The 18,652-nt window shown below is 40.5% G+C and overlaps 1 protein-coding gene across 5 annotated transcripts in view; it reads right to left on the bottom strand.

Annotated features, from left to right (window-relative positions):
• The window catches only part of GRB10 (growth factor receptor bound protein 10), a 332,636-nt gene that overhangs the window by 48,188 nt on the left and 265,796 nt on the right, over window positions 1-18,652 (bottom strand). For all 5 annotated transcript variants that reach the window (XM_083377121.1, XM_083377119.1, XM_083377123.1 and 2 more), the window contains 2 exons: window positions 7,363-7,478; window positions 6,240-6,314 (listed from right to left, as the gene is read on the bottom strand). In XM_083377121.1, coding sequence (XP_083233247.1) covers window positions 6,240-6,314; window positions 7,363-7,478 — 191 coding nt within the window. The remainder of the gene's footprint in view (window positions 1-6,239; window positions 6,315-7,362; window positions 7,479-18,652) is intronic.

Raw genomic sequence — 18,652 nt, 5'->3', positions numbered from 1 at the left:
CCGATGGGACCAGGTAAGCATGTGGATTTAAGGCACTTTTACTGTGGCATTGTAATCCGCACATATTCTAATTTCCATGTTTGGTTTAATGGGGGAGACAATGGGGGTTTCCCAATCTCCCCCTTCCACGGGCTCCAAGATCCCCTGTTTAACTAGCTTTTCTAGTTTTCTCTCAATTTTGTGCTTGAGAGCAAACGGGACCCTCCTGGCCTTGATTCTTACTGGCAGAACATCGGGTCTTAATTTTAACTTAATGGGGGGCCCCGTGTATTTTCCCAGTTCGCCATCGAACACGTCTGCAAATTTTTTGCAGACAGATTCAAGGCTTCTGGACTGGATGGTATTAACTCCCCCAAGTCAAATGCCCAGGGCATCGAACCAGTCCAGCCCCACCAAATTAGTCCTCTTGTCTTCTGTTACTAATACATCTAAGTGACCCAGGAACCCCTTATATCCTACTAATAATGTGGCCTTACCCTTCATTTTAATTGGGGCCCGTTGGAAATCTGCTAATTGAATTTGGGTTGGTTCCAAGGGAATCTGCCACCTGCTCTGGCCACAAATCGATAAATATGTCTCATAAGATATTATTGAGACAGATGAACCTGAATCCACTTCCATTTTGCAAGGAATTCCTTGCAAGTGGATCTCAATTTTGATTTTTGGCTTAAGCAGCTGGTGGATTGTTGACTGGCACACCACCTCCATACTTTCTACAATTGTTTGTGACAGGGTCCCAGGGGGCTCAGTGCTGGGGAATGGCAGGGTTTCTGTACCTGCTGGTGATGAGTCAAGTTCGTTCAGGCTGTCGTGGTCACAGCTGCAGCAGATGGCTCGTATGTGCCTGGTTTTACTGCAAGACCGGCACTTTGCACTGCAGAACCTGCAGGTCACCCTTGGATGACTGCCGCCGCAGCTGGCACATCTAGGTCATTGTTTCTGGAACTGTAGCTTGGGTATCTTGAGTTTTTGTTGGCTGTCCCCGTTTTTTTTTTTGGTTCACACTGTTGTCGCGTTGGACTTTGAATTTCTCAAGCCTTTGCAGAATGGCATCGAGTTCTGCTTCATTTTTGGGTTCTTCACCTCCACCATCCACAACACTCTCCTGGTGGACAGATCCACTGGAGCTGTTGCTGGGTTGGAGTGTATTTCTTCGGTTGATTGCCTCCTGGGCCATTATTTCATCAATGACCTCTGACAGGCTCAGAGTTGGCTTAGCGATTATCTTTTGCTGAAGTTGCTGATCACTCAATCCGAAGACAATCCAATCTTGAATCCGGTCTTCCAGATCGGGAAATTTACATATGCGAGCGGCTTGCTGTTCCGCAGCGACGAAGTCAGTCAATGATTCGCCGGGGAGCTGGTTCCGCTGGATGAACTGTAGCCACCAGAAAAGTTCAGACCTCTTCGGCATGAAATGTTGGCTCAGTTTGTCGGCGGGGTCGGCGTACAACAAGGTTGTGAAAGGATCTGGGTTGCACAACCTGATGGCTACATCATAAACGGCCGGACCACTGAGGCAAAGCAAAGCTGCTGCCTTCATGCAGTCTTCCATTATTCGGTTTACCAGGAGGTGGCCTTCGATCTGACCCAAGTGCGACTCCCAGCGCTCAGGGTAGCGGATATCGAACTCGCGGATGTGCCTCAGTTGTGTCATGCTGTCCCTGTCCAGGATACTGCTTCAGCGGGGAGGATTTTTTTTCCTGGAAGAGTTTTCTCTTTCCACCTTCCAAGTGACTTAACTAGTGATTGAGCTCAGCGTGAAGCAGTATCCCATCCTCATCGCCACTGTAATGTAGCGTGGTCTGGCCGAGAGGGAACACCTTACAATGGAGACTCTGTAACTCAGCTTTATTTCAGTTATGAAAAAGACAAACCTGGAGCTCTTTTAGACCCCCTTAAATACTCTAGCCGGTGCGCTTTTGACCAATCCCTGCATTGGAATATCCCACCGAATGCTGGTCAACCAATCCGAGCATTTGCCAGTGCCACCTGCTGTTGCTGGCGGCCGAGCTGTCAAATTACCTCAACTATGTACACAACACTTCTCATTGCAAAGTTTAGGCTTAAACTGAAGAAAGTAGGGGAAAGCACTAGGCCACTCAGGTATGAATTAAATCATATCCCTGTTGAATATACAGTAGAGGTGGCAAATAGATTTAAGCAATTAGATCTGATAGACAGAGTGCCTGACAAACTATGGACAGAGGTTCACAACATTGTACAACAGGTAGCAACCAAAACCATCCCAAAGAAAAAGAAATGAAAGAAAGCAAAATGGCTGTCTGAGGAAGCTTTGCAAATAGCTGAGGAAAGGAGGGAAGCGAAAGGCAAGGGAGAAAAAGAAAGATACGCCCAATTGAGTGCAGAATTCCAGAAAATAGCTAGAAGAGATAAGAATGCCTTCTTAAATGAACAGTGTAAAGAAATAGAAGAAAACAACAGAATAGGGAGGACCAGAGATCTTTTCAAGAAAATTGGAGAGATGAATGGAACGTTTAATGCAAAATTGGACATGATAAAGGACCAAAATGGCAGGGACCTAACAGAGGCAGAAGAGATTAAGAAGAGGTGGCAAAATTACACAGAAGAACTATACAAGAATGAGCTTAATGTCCCTGATAATCACAATGAGGTGGTCACTGACCTCAAGCCAGACATCCTAGAATGTGAAGTGAAGTGAGCCTTAGAAAAGCTGAGCAATAACAAAACTAGTGGAGGTAACAGTATTCCAGCTGAGCTATTCAAAATCTTAAAAGTTGATGCAGTAAATGTTCTACACTCAATTTGCCAGCAAATTTGGAAAACTCAACAGTGGCCACAGGATTGGAAAAGATCAGTTTACATTCCAATTCCAAAGAAAGGCAGTGCCAAAGAATGTTCAAACTATCGTACCATTGCACTCATTTTTCATGCTAGTAAAGTTATGCTTAAAATCCTACAAGCTAGACTCCAGCAGTATGTGGATCGAGAACTACCAGAAGTACAAGCAGGATTTCGAAGAGGCAGAGGAACTAGAGATCAAATTGCCAACATATGCTGGATCATGGAGAAAGCTAGAGAGTTCCAGAAAAACATTTACTTCTGCTTCATTGACTATGCTAAAGCCTTTGATTGTGTGGATCATAAACTGTGGCAAGTTCTTAAAGAGATGGGTGTAGCTTGAGAAACCTATATGTGGGCCAAGAAGCAACAGTGAGAACAGGACACGGAACCACTGATTGGTTCAAAATTGGGAAAGGAGTCCAGCAAGGCTGTATACTGTCGCCCTGCCTACTTAACTTATATGCAGAGCACATCATGAGAAAGGCAGGGTTAGATGAATCAAAAGTTGGAATTAAGATTGCCGGAAGAAATATCAACAACCTAAGATATGCAGAAGGAAGGACTCACTGGAGAAGAGCCTAATGCTGGGAAAGATTGAAGGCAATGGTAGAAGGGGACTAAAGAGAATGAGGTGGCTGGATGGAGTCACTGAAGCAGTAGGTGTGAGCTTAAATGGACTCCAGAAGATGGTAGAGGACAGGAAGGCCTGGAGGAACGTTGTCCATAGGGTTGCAATGGGTCGGACATGACTTCGCAGCTAACAACAACAACTTATATATATATTGGACGTGGTGGATCAGTGGGTTAGGACACTCAGCTTGTTGATCAAATGGTCCACAGTCTGGCGGGTCGAATCCCGAGTGCCACATAACAGAGTGAGCGCCTGCTACTCGTCCCAGCTTCTGCCAACCTAGCAGTTCGAAAGCACGTAAAAATGCAAGTAGAAAAATAGGGACCACTATGGTGGGAAGAGCACTGGCTCTTCGGCTTTGAAACGGAGATGAGCACCGGCCCCTAGAGTTGGAAACGTCTAGCACGCATGTGTGGGGGAATCTTTACTTTTACCATATATATATTTAATAATTTTAAAAACTGCTAGCCGTGACTTTTAAAAATCAACCAGAAACCGGCTTTTCCAACAAAGCTGGAACCACTGTGATTATACACAAGCAAGCTTGTCACGAGTAGGCCACACCCACATTCCACAATTTGACCATTATTATTACCATATAAGTGTATGTACTGACTCCCTTATCATTCAGCCCTTCCTCTGATGGTGTCAACAGCTTGTTGACAAACGCTCAGCAATAAAGAAGAATTTTTGCTTATATCCTGGAGTTTGTTTATACACACACACACACACACACACATTCAAATTTCTTTTTGCTGACAAAGAGTTAAATGGGAGGCATAGCAAGTTCAAGAAACCTAAGGGGCATCGATCAAACCAGTCTGACCAGAGAAAACTTATACACACACACACACACAAACACATTAACAAATGAAGTGAACACTGGGATAGAATAAGAAAAACTAAAACAGTTTTTATTGCTAAAAGATCAAGCTTTCATTGGCTAACTGCCAACATTGTCAGGATGGAAATGCTGGGGTGGGGAGATCGCGTTTATACTGTTGATGTCTGCACTCTGCTCATGGAGTGCATCACTGATCTGTTTGTTGAGGTTGGCCGTATTTCTTTGAGTTGTCATGCATCCGTTTTTGGGGGATGTAGTTGTCTCTGGGTATCTGTTGTCAAAAGTGAATTGTGAATTCCATGTGTTGTAGCCATAGCTCTAGTCATTGCCAGTGTTCTCATACCAGAGATTCTAAATGGTTGTTGCTCTTCTTCCCTGTGTTCTACATTGCAGGGTGGTTGTGTGTTGGTGAAATCTTGATTTTGCTACAATGAGGCGCTCTGTGAGTGCTTGCACCCTAGTCCTCAGTCATTTTGCTGTCTCCCCAATGTAACTGCAATTGCAATTCTGGCATGACATCTTATACATGACTGAGGATTTTTCTTCATTGGGGAGTGGATCTTTAGGGTGCATGACACAAGCTCGTAAAGTCCGATCAGGTCTGTGGCCTCAGATACACTGTGAATATAAGGCAGTGTTATCTGTGATGTTAAGGCATTTTCACATTGATGGCGGGTAAGTTCACCTGGCCTGCTGTGTTGTCTAATGAAGTTCATTTACTTTTGACAACAGATTCCCAGAGACAACTACATCACCCAAAAATGGATGTGCGACAACTCAAAGAAATACTCGGTACCAGGTACTGGTTCCATGGTGAGAGGTTGTTCCATGGACCAGAGGGTGTGTGGTTTCCCATACTGCCTGCATCCTGCAGATGTGGCTTTGTTTGTTTGTGGGGTCTGGTTTCTGTCATGCCATAGATCAGGGGTCAGGGACCCCTGCCTTAGAGAAAAGAGTAACATCTCACAATTAAAGGCAATTTTCAACAAATTTTTCCTTTTGCTCTTTTTTTCCAATGGATATGTCCTGCTTTACTTTGAATGAGATGGCATTATTCCTGATGAAGAAGGTTTATTGCCAGGAAACATTTCACCTGATTCAATGGTATACAAAATTGCCTCTGTTTCTAGCCAATTCCTGCACATATTATTTCACAGCTAGATTGATGCAATTTGTTTTATGCAAGCCTGCTTTTGAAGACAATTTAGAATTAATAGCTGGTACAAATGCAGATGTATAACACTAACTAGTTAACGTTTATATAGCATCATGTGATCTGAATCGGATACATGGAAGGAGCCTTCTTGAAGACTATAATTAAAATGAAACCTTCATTAGTCAGCCAGACCCTGGGAAACAATGGAAATGCTACCAGTGGCAAATCTTTCACCAGAACATCACAAAGCGTTTTTCTCCTGAACTCAGAAAATAAATAAATATATCTGAATTGTGGCATTTTGACATAGAATTGTTTGAATGAAAAACAAATAGAGAATGAGCAGAAACTTATCAGAATGTAATAATATTACCACACTGCATATAAGATACTTTTTGGGAGGGGGGGAAGGGTCAGTAATTCAGCCTTCTTTTTCAGTTTACTTTTCATTTTGAATGTCAAAGAGATCTGTCAATTCCACTTAGCTATAGTTAACAATTACTGTTTTTATTGGCATTTAGAAGAATCAGATCTGTTTTTCCTTGTATTTTCTGTAAGGAAAATAATATTTGGTCACACATTGTATTCAAAATCAAAATTCAAAAAGGTATTTCAAAGGCTTTGCTATAATAATTTAAACTCAACACTATGCTAGTTCAGTGCTTGTCTAGTCTTAACATATTCCTTCTTTTGTCCAAACATATTCCTTCTTTTGTCCAATCTATTTTGTCATGTACCATTCATTATCTTCTTTGCTCAACTGTATTGCTTTAAAAGCTTACCTGTAAAAGCTGTGACTGTGGAATACAACCATTTGATTGCTGACACCAAGCAATCATCTGTTCTGGAAAAAAATTCTGAAATTGAGAGAAACAGAATGGTAATAACTTGCTGTTAATATATATCTAACTAATTTAGCACACAATTCTATGTATTAAAAATCTCAGTACACTTTTGCTCAGTTGTTTTTATTATTTGATATATACTTTGCCACTGTGTTCTAATAAGCACTCAAGGCAGCTAACAAAATGTAATACATAATATGTATCTTTTCAATCATAGTATCATGGTCTATTTACACAGATGTATCTAAAAAAATAGCTGTCTAGTTGAAATTAAGGAACAAGGTACCTTAATTACTTGGGTACCTATGTAACTGCTTCCACAGAGATGGTTTTGAAACTCAACATCAGAGCAACAGCATGAGTCATGATATATATATTTAACACCCCAAGAAGATCTACAACAGATACTGTAACCATATACAAATGGGATGATTAAGATACAGATATAGTCAATTTGCTTTCCACTTTCAAAATACAATAATAAAATACTGGGTAATTTTCTTTTCATTTTATTAAGGGAAATTTTGCTGTATCTTTTAACAAACATATTAATCACTGTGAACAACCATATAATTAAAAAAACCATGCACTGCCCATCCTTAGATGTTTAGTGCAAATATCTAAGTTTCTTGTATAGCTGTCTTTCATACTGTATGTTCTAATTGCTAAGGTTTTTAAAGTTATTATTTAGTTATTAATAACTAAAGTCAAATAGGAATGTGAAGATGTACAATCTACCACTAAGAGTATACAACTCCACAAAATAGTAATGACCTCTTCCCCAAATGGATACTTGTTGGGAAGACTGGCTTATAGATAAATATCAATTGAAGGCAAAATGTTTCTGCAAAAAAATAGGAAATAATTATCTTTCCATAAAGTAAAAGAGAATTGTTATACTGTTTTCTACTGAGAATTGTTCCAATCATACATAATAAGATTATTTCATATTAATGCCATGATATTTATAAGAGTTGATACTGTACAGTTTCCAAACGAAAACAAATCTTTTCAGGTTGACAAATTGTGATTACATAAAGGAAAATTATAAAATGCTTACCACAGGATTCTTAAAGAATTCATATTTTGCATAGTTCTTCCTGAATAAAAATTTACTTTCATTTCCCATAGTAGACTCAACTTGAGTAATCAGTTCATGATCTTCCAAACATCTCTCTAGGCAGAAAATAAAACAGGCATTTTTCATTATCTTCTACAGAATCCTTTCCATATATAAGATATATTCCATATATAAGTACATAGAAAATAGGATAACAGGGTTGGAAAGGACTTTGGAAGTCTTCTAATCTAACGTGATTAATTGTTCTCATTGTCAGGAAATTTCTCCTTAGTTCTAGGTTGGATTTCTTGTTAATGATCTTCCACCTGTTACTTCTTGTCCTGCCCTCAGGTGCTTTGGAGAACAGATTAAGCCCCTCTTCTCTGTGACAGCTTCTCAAATATTAGAAGACTGCTATCAAGTCACCCCAGTCCTTCTCTTCATTAGACTAGACATGCCTCCTTCCTACAAACATTTATTATACAGTTTATCCTCTAGTCATGTCAAACTCACAATGTCACATGACGTCACGCAACATATTGGAGCTTTTTACCATTGCCACCAATGGGGTGGGTGTGGCTTCTGGATGATGCGTCCAGCCCGTGGGCTGGCAGTTTGACACCCCTGCTCTAGATCCTTATCATCTTTGTTGCTTCTCTCTGTATTCTTTCTAGAGTCTCAGCAACTCTTTTGTATTGTGGTAATCAGAACTGGAGAAAATATTCCAAGTGTGCTCTCACCAGTGCAGTATAATACTTCATGTGATCTTGACACTATCCCATTGCTGATGCAGCCAAGGACTGCATCAGCAATGGGATAGTGATTTTGACTTGATTTTTTTTGACAGCTTCAGTACACTGTTGGCTCATATTTAAGTCTCCACTAGGACACCTAGCTCTCAGTCTTAAGTGCTGAGCCAGGTCCACCTATTCTATACTACTGCATTTGCTTTTCTTGCCTTAATCTATGGCCTTACTTTTCTCATGGCCAAAATTCTTTTTGTTGGATAGGACCCAGTCTGTCTTCTTACCTATCTTATCTACCAAGTTTTCCTGAAAATAGGACCTATCCTGAAATAAACCCTAGCCTGATTTTTATGTGTGTGCCTAATATAAACCCTATCCCCCAAAATAAGGCCTAGTTAAGACCCTGCCCTCTGGTTAGAGGAGGTGGGGCAAGGTGCATGTGTAAAAATCAAGCTAGGGCAGGGATGGGGGTGGAGCTGCCCTATGCACCCTGCATCTGCTTACTTCAGGGCTGTGGCACCCAGGTCACACCCTGCTTGGTGACCTCCCTCCACCAGTTCAATGACCTGGTTGCCTTCCTGCCTCTTCCCTTCCATTTCCCTCCTGAGCCAGAATGCCATGTTATGGATGATGGGTCTTACCTGGTCCCCCTCCACCATTTTGAAGCTAGGGAGGAGTGACAGCAAAAAGCTCTGCTGCCATTGCACAACAGCCATGTCTGCCACTGGCTTTCTTCAGTCCCTGCCATCCCTCTTTCCCCCTGCGGACCACCTGCTCAGCAGCAGCCTTCTCCTCCTCCAAATCTCCTATGGGTTACGCTGTGACCGGGGGGTGTAAGGCTCCACTGCTACCTCCCTCCGTCAGGCCTGGTAGCCCTCCATTACTGCACCACACTTTCTTGCCATCCTGCCAGCACCCATGCAGGAAGTGGATCTGCTCAAAGGCTTTGCAGAACCATTGGGAAAGAGGAGCCTGGCCTCACCCAGCTCCAGCTGGCATGGTTTCCCTGAAGCTTAGCATCCTTCCATATGAAGAGTCCTTCCTTTCCTCCCTTCTTCCAGGAGGAAAGTGGCAGCAAATGGGCTGCCATTTCTACAATGGAGAAGGGAGACGCGGTGTAAAGATCCCACTTCAATCTAATCTTAAGAAAACAGAACTCTTGGAAACAGTTTCTTCCAACAGGAATTATTTATTAAGAGAAATTGATAGTTGGCATGCTAGACAGGATCTGGGGAATTCACTCCACCATTAAATGTTTTAAAGTGTTCTCAAGTGGCCCCCCACTTGCAGTTCTTCCAGGCGATTCAAATTGGCAGATTTCTAGATGTTACTGCAGGAAAAATAACATCCATCCGGCTCCATCAGCACGATCATTCATCTTATTGCCCAGATTCCAAGTGTTGCCTCTTTCCCCCTCCCCTTATCCCTCACTGTCAGTAAAGAGCAGATCTTCAGAAAGGCATAGGATGAAAGGCAAATGGCCACATTGTTTGGTTAATAGACCCAAAGTGAATCAACAAAGGGTTACTTTGTATTGTATCCAAGAAGTGAAAGTAATAAAACCCCCATGCATATCCCCTCCCCTTTTTTTAGTATGACAGAATCCAGGAGATAGTAAGGATTAGTTTGTAATTTAAAGAAGATAGATAGAAATGAAATATAACTGGATTCTGACACGGAGACTGATGCAGGACGGCAAGAAAGTGTGCAAGAAACTGCAGTGGTGGTGACAGAGGGCTGATGGAGAGATACCACAGCTGACACAGGGAGGCAGCAGGGGAGGCTTGTTCCTCCTAGTCACAGTGCAAGCCATGGGAGAGTTGGAGAAGGAGGCAGCTACCACCAGGCAGGTGATCTGTGGAGTGAAGTGGGGGTGGTAGGTACCAAAGAAAACCCTTCCAGCGGCAGACACAGCTGTTGTGCAGTGGTGGCAGAGCCTTTTGCCATCACTCCCCCATCTCCAAAATGGTGGAGGGGGACCAGGTAAGGCCCATCCTCGGTAGCATGGCATTTCAGCCTGGGAGGGGAGTGAAAGGGAAGAGATGAGCGGGCAACTGGGTCATTGAACTGGTGAGGGGAGGTCACTGAGTGGGGAGTGGGCTGGGTGCAAGGGCCCTGAAGCAGGTGCAGGATGCGTGGAGCAGCTCTACCCTCCAAAAATAAGACATTCCCTGAAAATAAGCTCTAATGCATTTTTGGTGCCCCCCCCAAAAAATACAACTGGGTCTTATTTTTGGGAAAACATGGTGTCAGTCTAGTCTAGTCTAGACTAGTCTAGTCTTGTCTGTCTGTCTGTCTGTCTATCTGTCTGTCTGTCTGTCTGTCTGTCTGTCTGTCTATCTATCTATCTATGTATGTATGTTATTGAATGTTAGTATAAAGACCTGTCCCAGCTGGTCCCTCAGGAAAGTAAAACTCTTGACTCCACTGAGGTTAATCAAAAGAACTTTTACTGAAAGAAAGTGGATGCAGCAATCCTGTCAGAACCCAACTCTTTGCTGGGAAGGAATTGCTTCTTTCCTTTCTGTGGGTTCTGTCATACTCTTGGGGGAGGGGGAAGCTTTGCAGTTTTCACATGTTTATTCTTTCTTGCACTTTGCCGCTACACTGTATCCTTTCTGCTTCCTCTATCTGCTTGCTCTTTGAACTATCTCCCCTTGATACCAGCCTGGGGTGAGAAAGGAATGTGCCTCCAGATATCTAGCTTATCTCTCACTGTGGAAGCAGAGGTGCGAAGACCCAACAATGTTTTCACAGCCTTGGGAACAATCTTATCAGCCCCGTTCCCACCATGGACCTAACACTTGAGGATTGGCTCATTTGAACTGACCAGATAACTGGTAGGATTTGCTTTATGCTCCTTTAACCTATTGATTTTAGCAGGAAACCCTCAGATCCTGCCTTCTATGCCTGCTGTCGACTTCTCCTAATAAAAGTTCATTTTAGGATGATTCCATTCCAAGAGTTCTGCTTTCTTGGGAAGGGGTTTTGAAGCAGGTCCTTACATTAGACAGGATCTGTAGAAGTCAGTCAGCCCAAAAAGAAGACTCTTACTGCAGGAACCACACAAACAATGTTGGAATTAGGCACAGAGAAGGAATAGGCCTCCATGGGGTGGGGAAAAATTCCCCTACAGGCTAGCCCAAGCAGATGCAGCTCACATTCCTCCAGCTCCTCAGACAAAGTCGTGGTCACTGAGTGCAGAGACAAGCCAAGGTGGTCAATGGGAATTGGGAAGAAGGAGAACTGGGAGTGAAAGGCGAGGAAGGCGACCCTCATAGGGGGCAGTCACCAGCCCGACTGGAAATTGGAGATAGAGAGGTTATTCTGTCTGAGCAAGGACAAGGACAAAAGAACAGCCCACTCAACCTGGTTCCTAGAGCAAGTCATTGACATACTGAGAGTCACCTTTGACTCCCTCAAGGAGGAAAGGGCTGACCCATGTCACGGCACTGCAAACCTAGGTCTGGCTGAGGGAGCGAGTGGTACAGAAACCAAGACGGTGAACCCAGGCCCATCCACCAGCACTTCAGAAACAGCCAACACCACCACAGCAGCGACCACCCCCACCCAAGCTGCACTGGCTGATGTGGATGACTACCGACCCAGGGGAAGGAGAGACCACTGACCCAATCAGAAGTTTCTGCAGCTGGGGGTAAAATACAGTTGAGAACTGCAAAAATTGGGGTTCTCCTTAGCCCAGGTCCTGAGCTACATGGAGGAGTATGGTCGAGACATCCGCAGTGACCAGGGGTGGGTGAGAATTGTAACCATGGCACTAGAAGGGGCAGCAGCCGTGTGGATGGTAAACCTCCACAATCCAGAGACCCCAGAGTTGTGGAATTTTAACCACTTTATGGCACCCCTCAGGAGACACTTTGAGGATCCTTTGGCTGATCAGAAGACCAGAGAGTGCATCAAGACTGTCCAACAGGGCCGATGCTCCATGGCTGAAGATAGGGAGGAATTCCGAGCCTTGGCTAGCCAACTTAATTGGCCAGAGGAAGTCTTGGTGGACCATTTCAAAGATGGACTTAATGATGACCTACTGTATATTATGCCTGCATCCTCCGGAGAGACCTTGACCGGCTCCATGATTGGTATTTAACATAACATAAATCATTCAGTAATTTGTAAACAGTATGTTGTCTGGGTAACATTTATAAAACAATCTTCAACTTTAAGTTGATTTCTATAATCTATATTCCATATGTTAATTTCATTTGATTTCCTTTCCCCAAAGTATCTTTCTATTGCAAAACATTAGATTAAGACAATTCTTATTATTTTGATTAACAACAATTAAGTATATAGTTTTTCCAATAATCCTATTTGTCATTTTAGTTGCCTCATCGTAAATCTTGTTACTGTGCTCATTTCAGCTTATTTCTCCCCTCAAATTCTAAATATTCTTACTAGTGACAATTTTTTCAACAATTAACTACATTTGCATTGGTAGGTTTAATTCTATTTTTTCCATATAGGCCATCTCATACTTTTATATTTCTGAATCAATAAGTAAAAAAGTATAAAGAAAAAAGAAAAGAGGAGAGAGACAAAAAAGGGAAAAAAGAAGAAAAAAGAAAAAAAGACAAAAGCACTGAGATATAAAAAATAACATACAACTTAAATATGTATCCCTCCTAATTTAAAATATATTTATTCCATCAATTTCTTATTCTTTTTTACCATAGCTGAGAATGTATTTAATCTATTTAAACTTTAAGCATTCCATTCAGTAGATCTAATCATCTAATCCTTTAACTCTCATTCAAAACACATTTTTATGCTTTTATTATCATCACATTTAAATAACTAAAATGTTTGCTTTGTTTAAATCATTTCAACTTTTTTATACAGAAAAGAAAAAGAAAAAACATATTGCATTAATTTAAAAAAACCATCCCTCTAAGAGTAATATATTTCAAAGTTTTTCTATTTCTTTAGCCATATTCAAACAAATGTTTCTTATTGTATTTGTTAACAAGAAAAAAATTCATCTCTGTAGGAGTAATACATTCCAAAGTTTTTCCATTTTTAGCCATATTCAAACAAATGTTTCTTTTTAAGTATTCTTTCTGATAGGTCCCATCATCTATTTTCTTGATTTCCATTTTAATTTTTTTTTCTGGCCATTGCCTTTCTTAATCAGTATGTTTTGCTGCATTATTCGTTTCCCTGTAAAGTATTTTTTCTCATTCTTTTCCTTATCTTCAAAGTTGCTTGGATGTGTTGAAATATTTTCCATTTGAATTAAAACATGATTTTTTTATTTTATACGATTCCATCGTTAAATCTCTATCCTCAGATTTATGTTTAGACATCTCTACTGTATTTTCCTGGGAAATTTCTTGGAGTGAAATTAAGTTGGAGATAAGTTGATTCACACTCTCAAAGTTGTTCTGTATTTTTTTTGTAGTTTAAAGTCATTGTCCTTTGAAATTGTTGCCACTTATATTTTTCCTTTTGTAAAGTATTCATTGCTTCAGATTTGTTACTCTCACTTTGTTTACACAGCTGCATTTTCTAAGAACTTTGAGGGTCAAAGAAAAAAAATATTCTCACCCACCAGTAGGTGTCAGCGTTTGCTCATTTTTCAGGTCTTTCTAGTCTTTTCTCTCTCTCTAAAGGGTAAGTGTGATCGCTTCCAGTAACCAAAAGGAGGGAGTAATAATCCCCCTCCTTTTTTTCCGGAGATCTCTTATTTTGGGGACTTTCTTCTGCAGGAAAATAGGTAGGATAGAGAAAATCAATATTCTTACCCAGATTCAAGCATGCTGTTTAAAATCTGCTTAGTTTAAAAGCTTATGGCTTCCGTTGTCACCAGCTATGGCTGAACATGAAGTTAGCCAGCCTTTTCTTCTGTTGGTTTCTGGGAGGCTTCTCCTGGACTGTTTGGGGAGACCACCACCTCTCCTAAATCCTTGGGATTTACTTCCTTCATTCCACCCCTTCAGGGTGGGTTCTGGCCCCTTAGGGTCCCCAACAAAAAGAAATTTCAGCCGAAGGGTTCGGCATTCCGAATCTTCAGACTGCTCGCTGGAAAACAGGAACCAGAAGATGCTTCAAGAGTTTTAATAGATTCCGGCTGCACCCAGTGTCTCATTACTCAACTCTGGTGGGAAATCTAGGAATCCTGGTGAGGAAGCTGAAGAAGCCGATTTAATTTTACTTAACTTTGCTTGAACATTAATTCTATTCCTTCTCCACCTCTTTCTCCTATAGTGTACTGCTGTTTTTATCTGCTTTGATGGAGTGCTGCTGCCATCGCCATCAGCTTCACTCATATGATAAAATACTTATAGAACATATTCCAAATTTGTGTGTTTGTATTATTCATGTCAGATTTGATTCCCGATTACTGCCTAGACTAGTCCCTGCAGTTTTTTTAAAAGACTTCAAAAATGGCTTGCCATTGCCTTTTTCATAGTGCTCAGAAAACATGACTGACCCAAGATAACCTAATTGGCTTCTTGCCTAAATTGGGACGAGAAATCATAGTCTCCTAGTTTCCAGCCTGGTATCTTAATACTGCACCAAACTGGTTTTATATTCCAAAGCTTATATGTCTATGATATAAATATAAATACTAACTATTTTGGTACTTAAAAAATCCCTCACTAAGTGATTTTTAAGCTTCAAAGGAATTCCTAATAGCAAAGGATATATGTAGCTCAGGGTTGAACTATAGAGGCCTTGGAGCTTTCCAAGCTTGGTTGTTTTCTTGCAAATGTTTTACCAACTGACTAGGTAACATTTTCAGCACTAGAAGATTGGCACTCATGGAGGGATGCCAGAATCTGAAATCGCCTACCCCAAAACCCATCATAACACACACACAATCCCCGCCCTTATCTACATGTCATAAATCACATTATCCAATTAGTTTCACATATGAGGATTCACTTCCCATTTGGTATGTGGGCTTTTCCAATCTTCTCACAACATCGGGGTAGATGTTCTCCCCCCCAAAGGAAGCAATTAAAGTAACAGGCTGTCTCTTACATTGTAAGTGCAAAAACATGTCAACATTTGCAGCATTAACAGGTAGTCTTCAACTTACAAGCATTTATTTAGTGACCATTCAAAATTACAATGGCAGTCAAAAAAGTGACCATTTTTCACAAAACCATCCCATGGTCACATGATCAAAATTTGGATGCTTGGCATCCTGCTCATATTTATGATGGTTGCAGTGTCCTGGGGTCACATGATCACCTTTTGCAACCTTCCGACAAGCAAAATCAATGGGGAAGCCAGATTAACTTTACCACTGTGTTACTAACTTAACAACTGCTGCAAGAAATGGACAAAATTCACTTAACAAACATATCACTTAGCAGCAGAAATTGTTGGCTGGGTATGGACAATTACTCTCAGTGAGATATATATAATAATCAAGCAGCATATAATTATCAAGCAATTTTGAGATCTCTGAGGAATAGTGGTAACTACAAAGCTAAAACTGAGGTTTAATTTTTTTATTGAAAAGTTTTACAATACATTTCATCTTTAACAATCCCTCCCCCCCTCCCTCCACCCAACCCTTCCTAGCCCTCCCTAACCCTCCCCCCTTCCCCCCTCCCCCCTCCCCGACTTCCCAGAGCTAAATACAAGGTATAAAAACAAAAAACAATCATAAACAACCATATGCTAACAACAATAGACTATTAAGTATATTGCACTCTAGCTCATATGAAATGACTGCAAGCAATACTAATATTACATAAAAAAAAGAAAAAAGAAAAAAGAAACCTTATTCAAATGCTAAGTGAAACTTTTTAGTCCCATATTTGTTCTGGATATAATCAATCCACTTTTTCCACTCCATAATATAACGTTGTTGCGAATGATCTTTCAAATAAGCCGAAATCTTTGCCATTTTGGCCAGGTCAGAAACTTTTAGAGTCCATTATTCTATAGTCGGGAGTTCCTCCTTCTTCCAATATTGACCTATTAAAAGTCTTGCTGCTGTTATTAAGTTCAACATCAACTTGGTGTCCACAACAGTAGTATCTGTAATTATGCCCAATAAGAACAATTGCGGACAAAACTTTATCCTTTGCTTAAAAATCTTCTGCATATTCCACCAGATTTTAATCCAAAAAGCCTTAACCACCATATATGAAAATATGTTGCATCTTCGCCACATCTCCAACATTTAGGTTGATAGTTCGGATACATACTTGCAAGCTTTTTAGGATCTAAATGCCACCTATAAAACATTTTGTAAAAGTTTTCTCTTAAATTTTGAGCTTGTGTAAATTTTACGTTCCTCACCCAGATCTTTTCCCAAGTGTCCATTGTAATAACTTCTTGAATATTCTGAGCCCACTTTATCAAAAACTGAGGTTTAATGAATCCTATTTAACATTCCTTCATTTATTCAAACTAATATTATGCTTTATCAGGTATCTCTAGGCAACATGTATAGAAAAACAAACAACTAAATGCAAGTAGGTTAAGAAACAGAGTCATGTCAAAAAGTTTACAATAAACACATACCATATTTGTTCAAATAGTTGCCACTAGCAGAAATCACCATATCTTCTGAATGTGGATGGATAGGGGTTTTTTCTCCGTTATACCAAAATTGGTATGTTTTTTGTTAATAATATTATAAAAATAATAATTTATTTTATATCCTTTTCCCACAACCAATTCCCAATAAGAAAAAGAGTGGAGGCATAGTTAGATGTATCTGGTTGGGAAATACTGAGTGAGGCAAGGGTCATGTATGCCAGACTTGCCCTTCCCTCCCCCTCTCTCCTTCAGTCAAGCCAAGATCCTTGCTTTTTCCCTTCTCTTCCTTCCTTCCCCTTTGAACCAATTCTTCCTGAGTAATCATGTTTCAGTATACTCATAAATTAAAGTATTTCCTCTTTGTTCATTCCATGGACATATCCTTTAGAACAGCAATCCTTAGAAACAAGAATAAATAAAAATAACAAAAATATTTAAAGAGTTACTTTGAAATGTCATCACAAGTATCAATCTAGGATTGTGTTTCTAATGCTTCACTATCCATGGTAGTTGCAAATATGAGAGTAGACACTAGAATATGGCAAGCTCTGTTGCACTACTAGTTGAAGCTGTAACTTCCCTATAAGTTTAGCTCCACTGATGATAGAAGAGAGATTTCAAAGTGGATGCAAACAAGCACTTTGCAACAAGCCCTCTCACTAGGATTTCCACCCACCAAATGTTTTTGGACTATAAACAAACAGAGTAATACTTAAGCAATGTCTGTTTGACACAGACTGACACTTGGATGCTGGTAATACAACTGGTTTCTACAGCAGATAGCAGAAGATACACCAACTCTGTATCTTACACCACTTAATGTATCTCTGGCACCAGCTATGTACATTCCAAGCAATTAACAATGGAATAGACTGCCTTCAGAAGCTGTGGGTGCTCCATCACTGGAGGCTTTCATAAAGAGATTAGACAACCATTTGTCTGAAATAGTATATGGTCTCATGCTTGAGAAGTGAATTGGACTAGAAGATTTCCAAGGTCTCTTCCAACTCTATTATTCCAAGTTCTATGTTCAAAATTGGCAGAGAATATTGGATATTACAATTACGTGACTGTGGCTTACACATTTTAAAAAAATATCCAAAAAGTAGACTCAAAACCCCTATATAACCTATGTTAATCCACTTGTCTCTAAAGACCAAAACATTAAAAATAAAGTTGTTGGGTCTTAAGGTAGTTCTCACTTAATGATGATAACTGGGAACAGCAACTCTATTGCTAAGTGGCATGGTCATAAAATACAATATCACACACTAACTTACGGTGGCCATGTTGGGTGAATCCTACACACTCTCAACATCCTATGGTTATGTGATCACCATTTGTAACCTGCCAGCTTTCCCACTGACTTTGCTTTTCAGAAGTTGGCAGTAAAGGTTGTAAATGACAATCAATGATAGTGGGACTCTGTGAATGTTGTAATTAAAAACAGGTTTCCAAATTCCCAAACTGCAGTCATGCCAGTGCAGAGAAGATTCAACAACTACAATTATAAGGAATGGTCATTAGTTGCCCATCATTCAGCATCACTGTAACTTTGAACAGCTGCTCAACAAGTGGTTGTTCAACAAGGACTTTTTTTAACTGCATCAATCAGAATTGGACAAAATACTTTAGATCAGGGGTCTTCAAACTTGGCCCTTTTATGACTTGTGGACTTCAACTCCCAGAATTCCTCAGGCAGGCATGCTGGCTGAGGACCTCTGGGAGTTGAAGTCCACAAATCATAAAAGGGCCAAGTTTGAAGACCCCTGCTTTAGATCATATGGAAGAGTTCCAGCAATATTATGAAAGATATGTGAGGTTAGTACTCAAAGGAGAGCAGTATTTTTTTGTATCTTTATGTTGGAAATTACTTTTAAACCCATTCCTTCCCAGAGGCTGAATAAAACTAATGTGAGATTTACAGTGATATGAAGTTGAAGACAACTCAGGGTGGAAAAGTAGGATCTACAAAAGAAAACAAACTGGTTGTGGTGGAAGGCAAAAGAAAGTTAATACGT

Source organism: Vipera ursinii (assembly GCF_947247035.1).
Source record: "Vipera ursinii genome assembly, chromosome: Z".
Classification (NCBI taxonomy): domain Eukaryota; kingdom Metazoa; phylum Chordata; class Lepidosauria; order Squamata; family Viperidae; genus Vipera; species Vipera ursinii.
The sequence above is the reverse complement of the archived record's forward strand: the minus strand, read 5'-3'. Positions and strand labels throughout refer to the sequence as shown.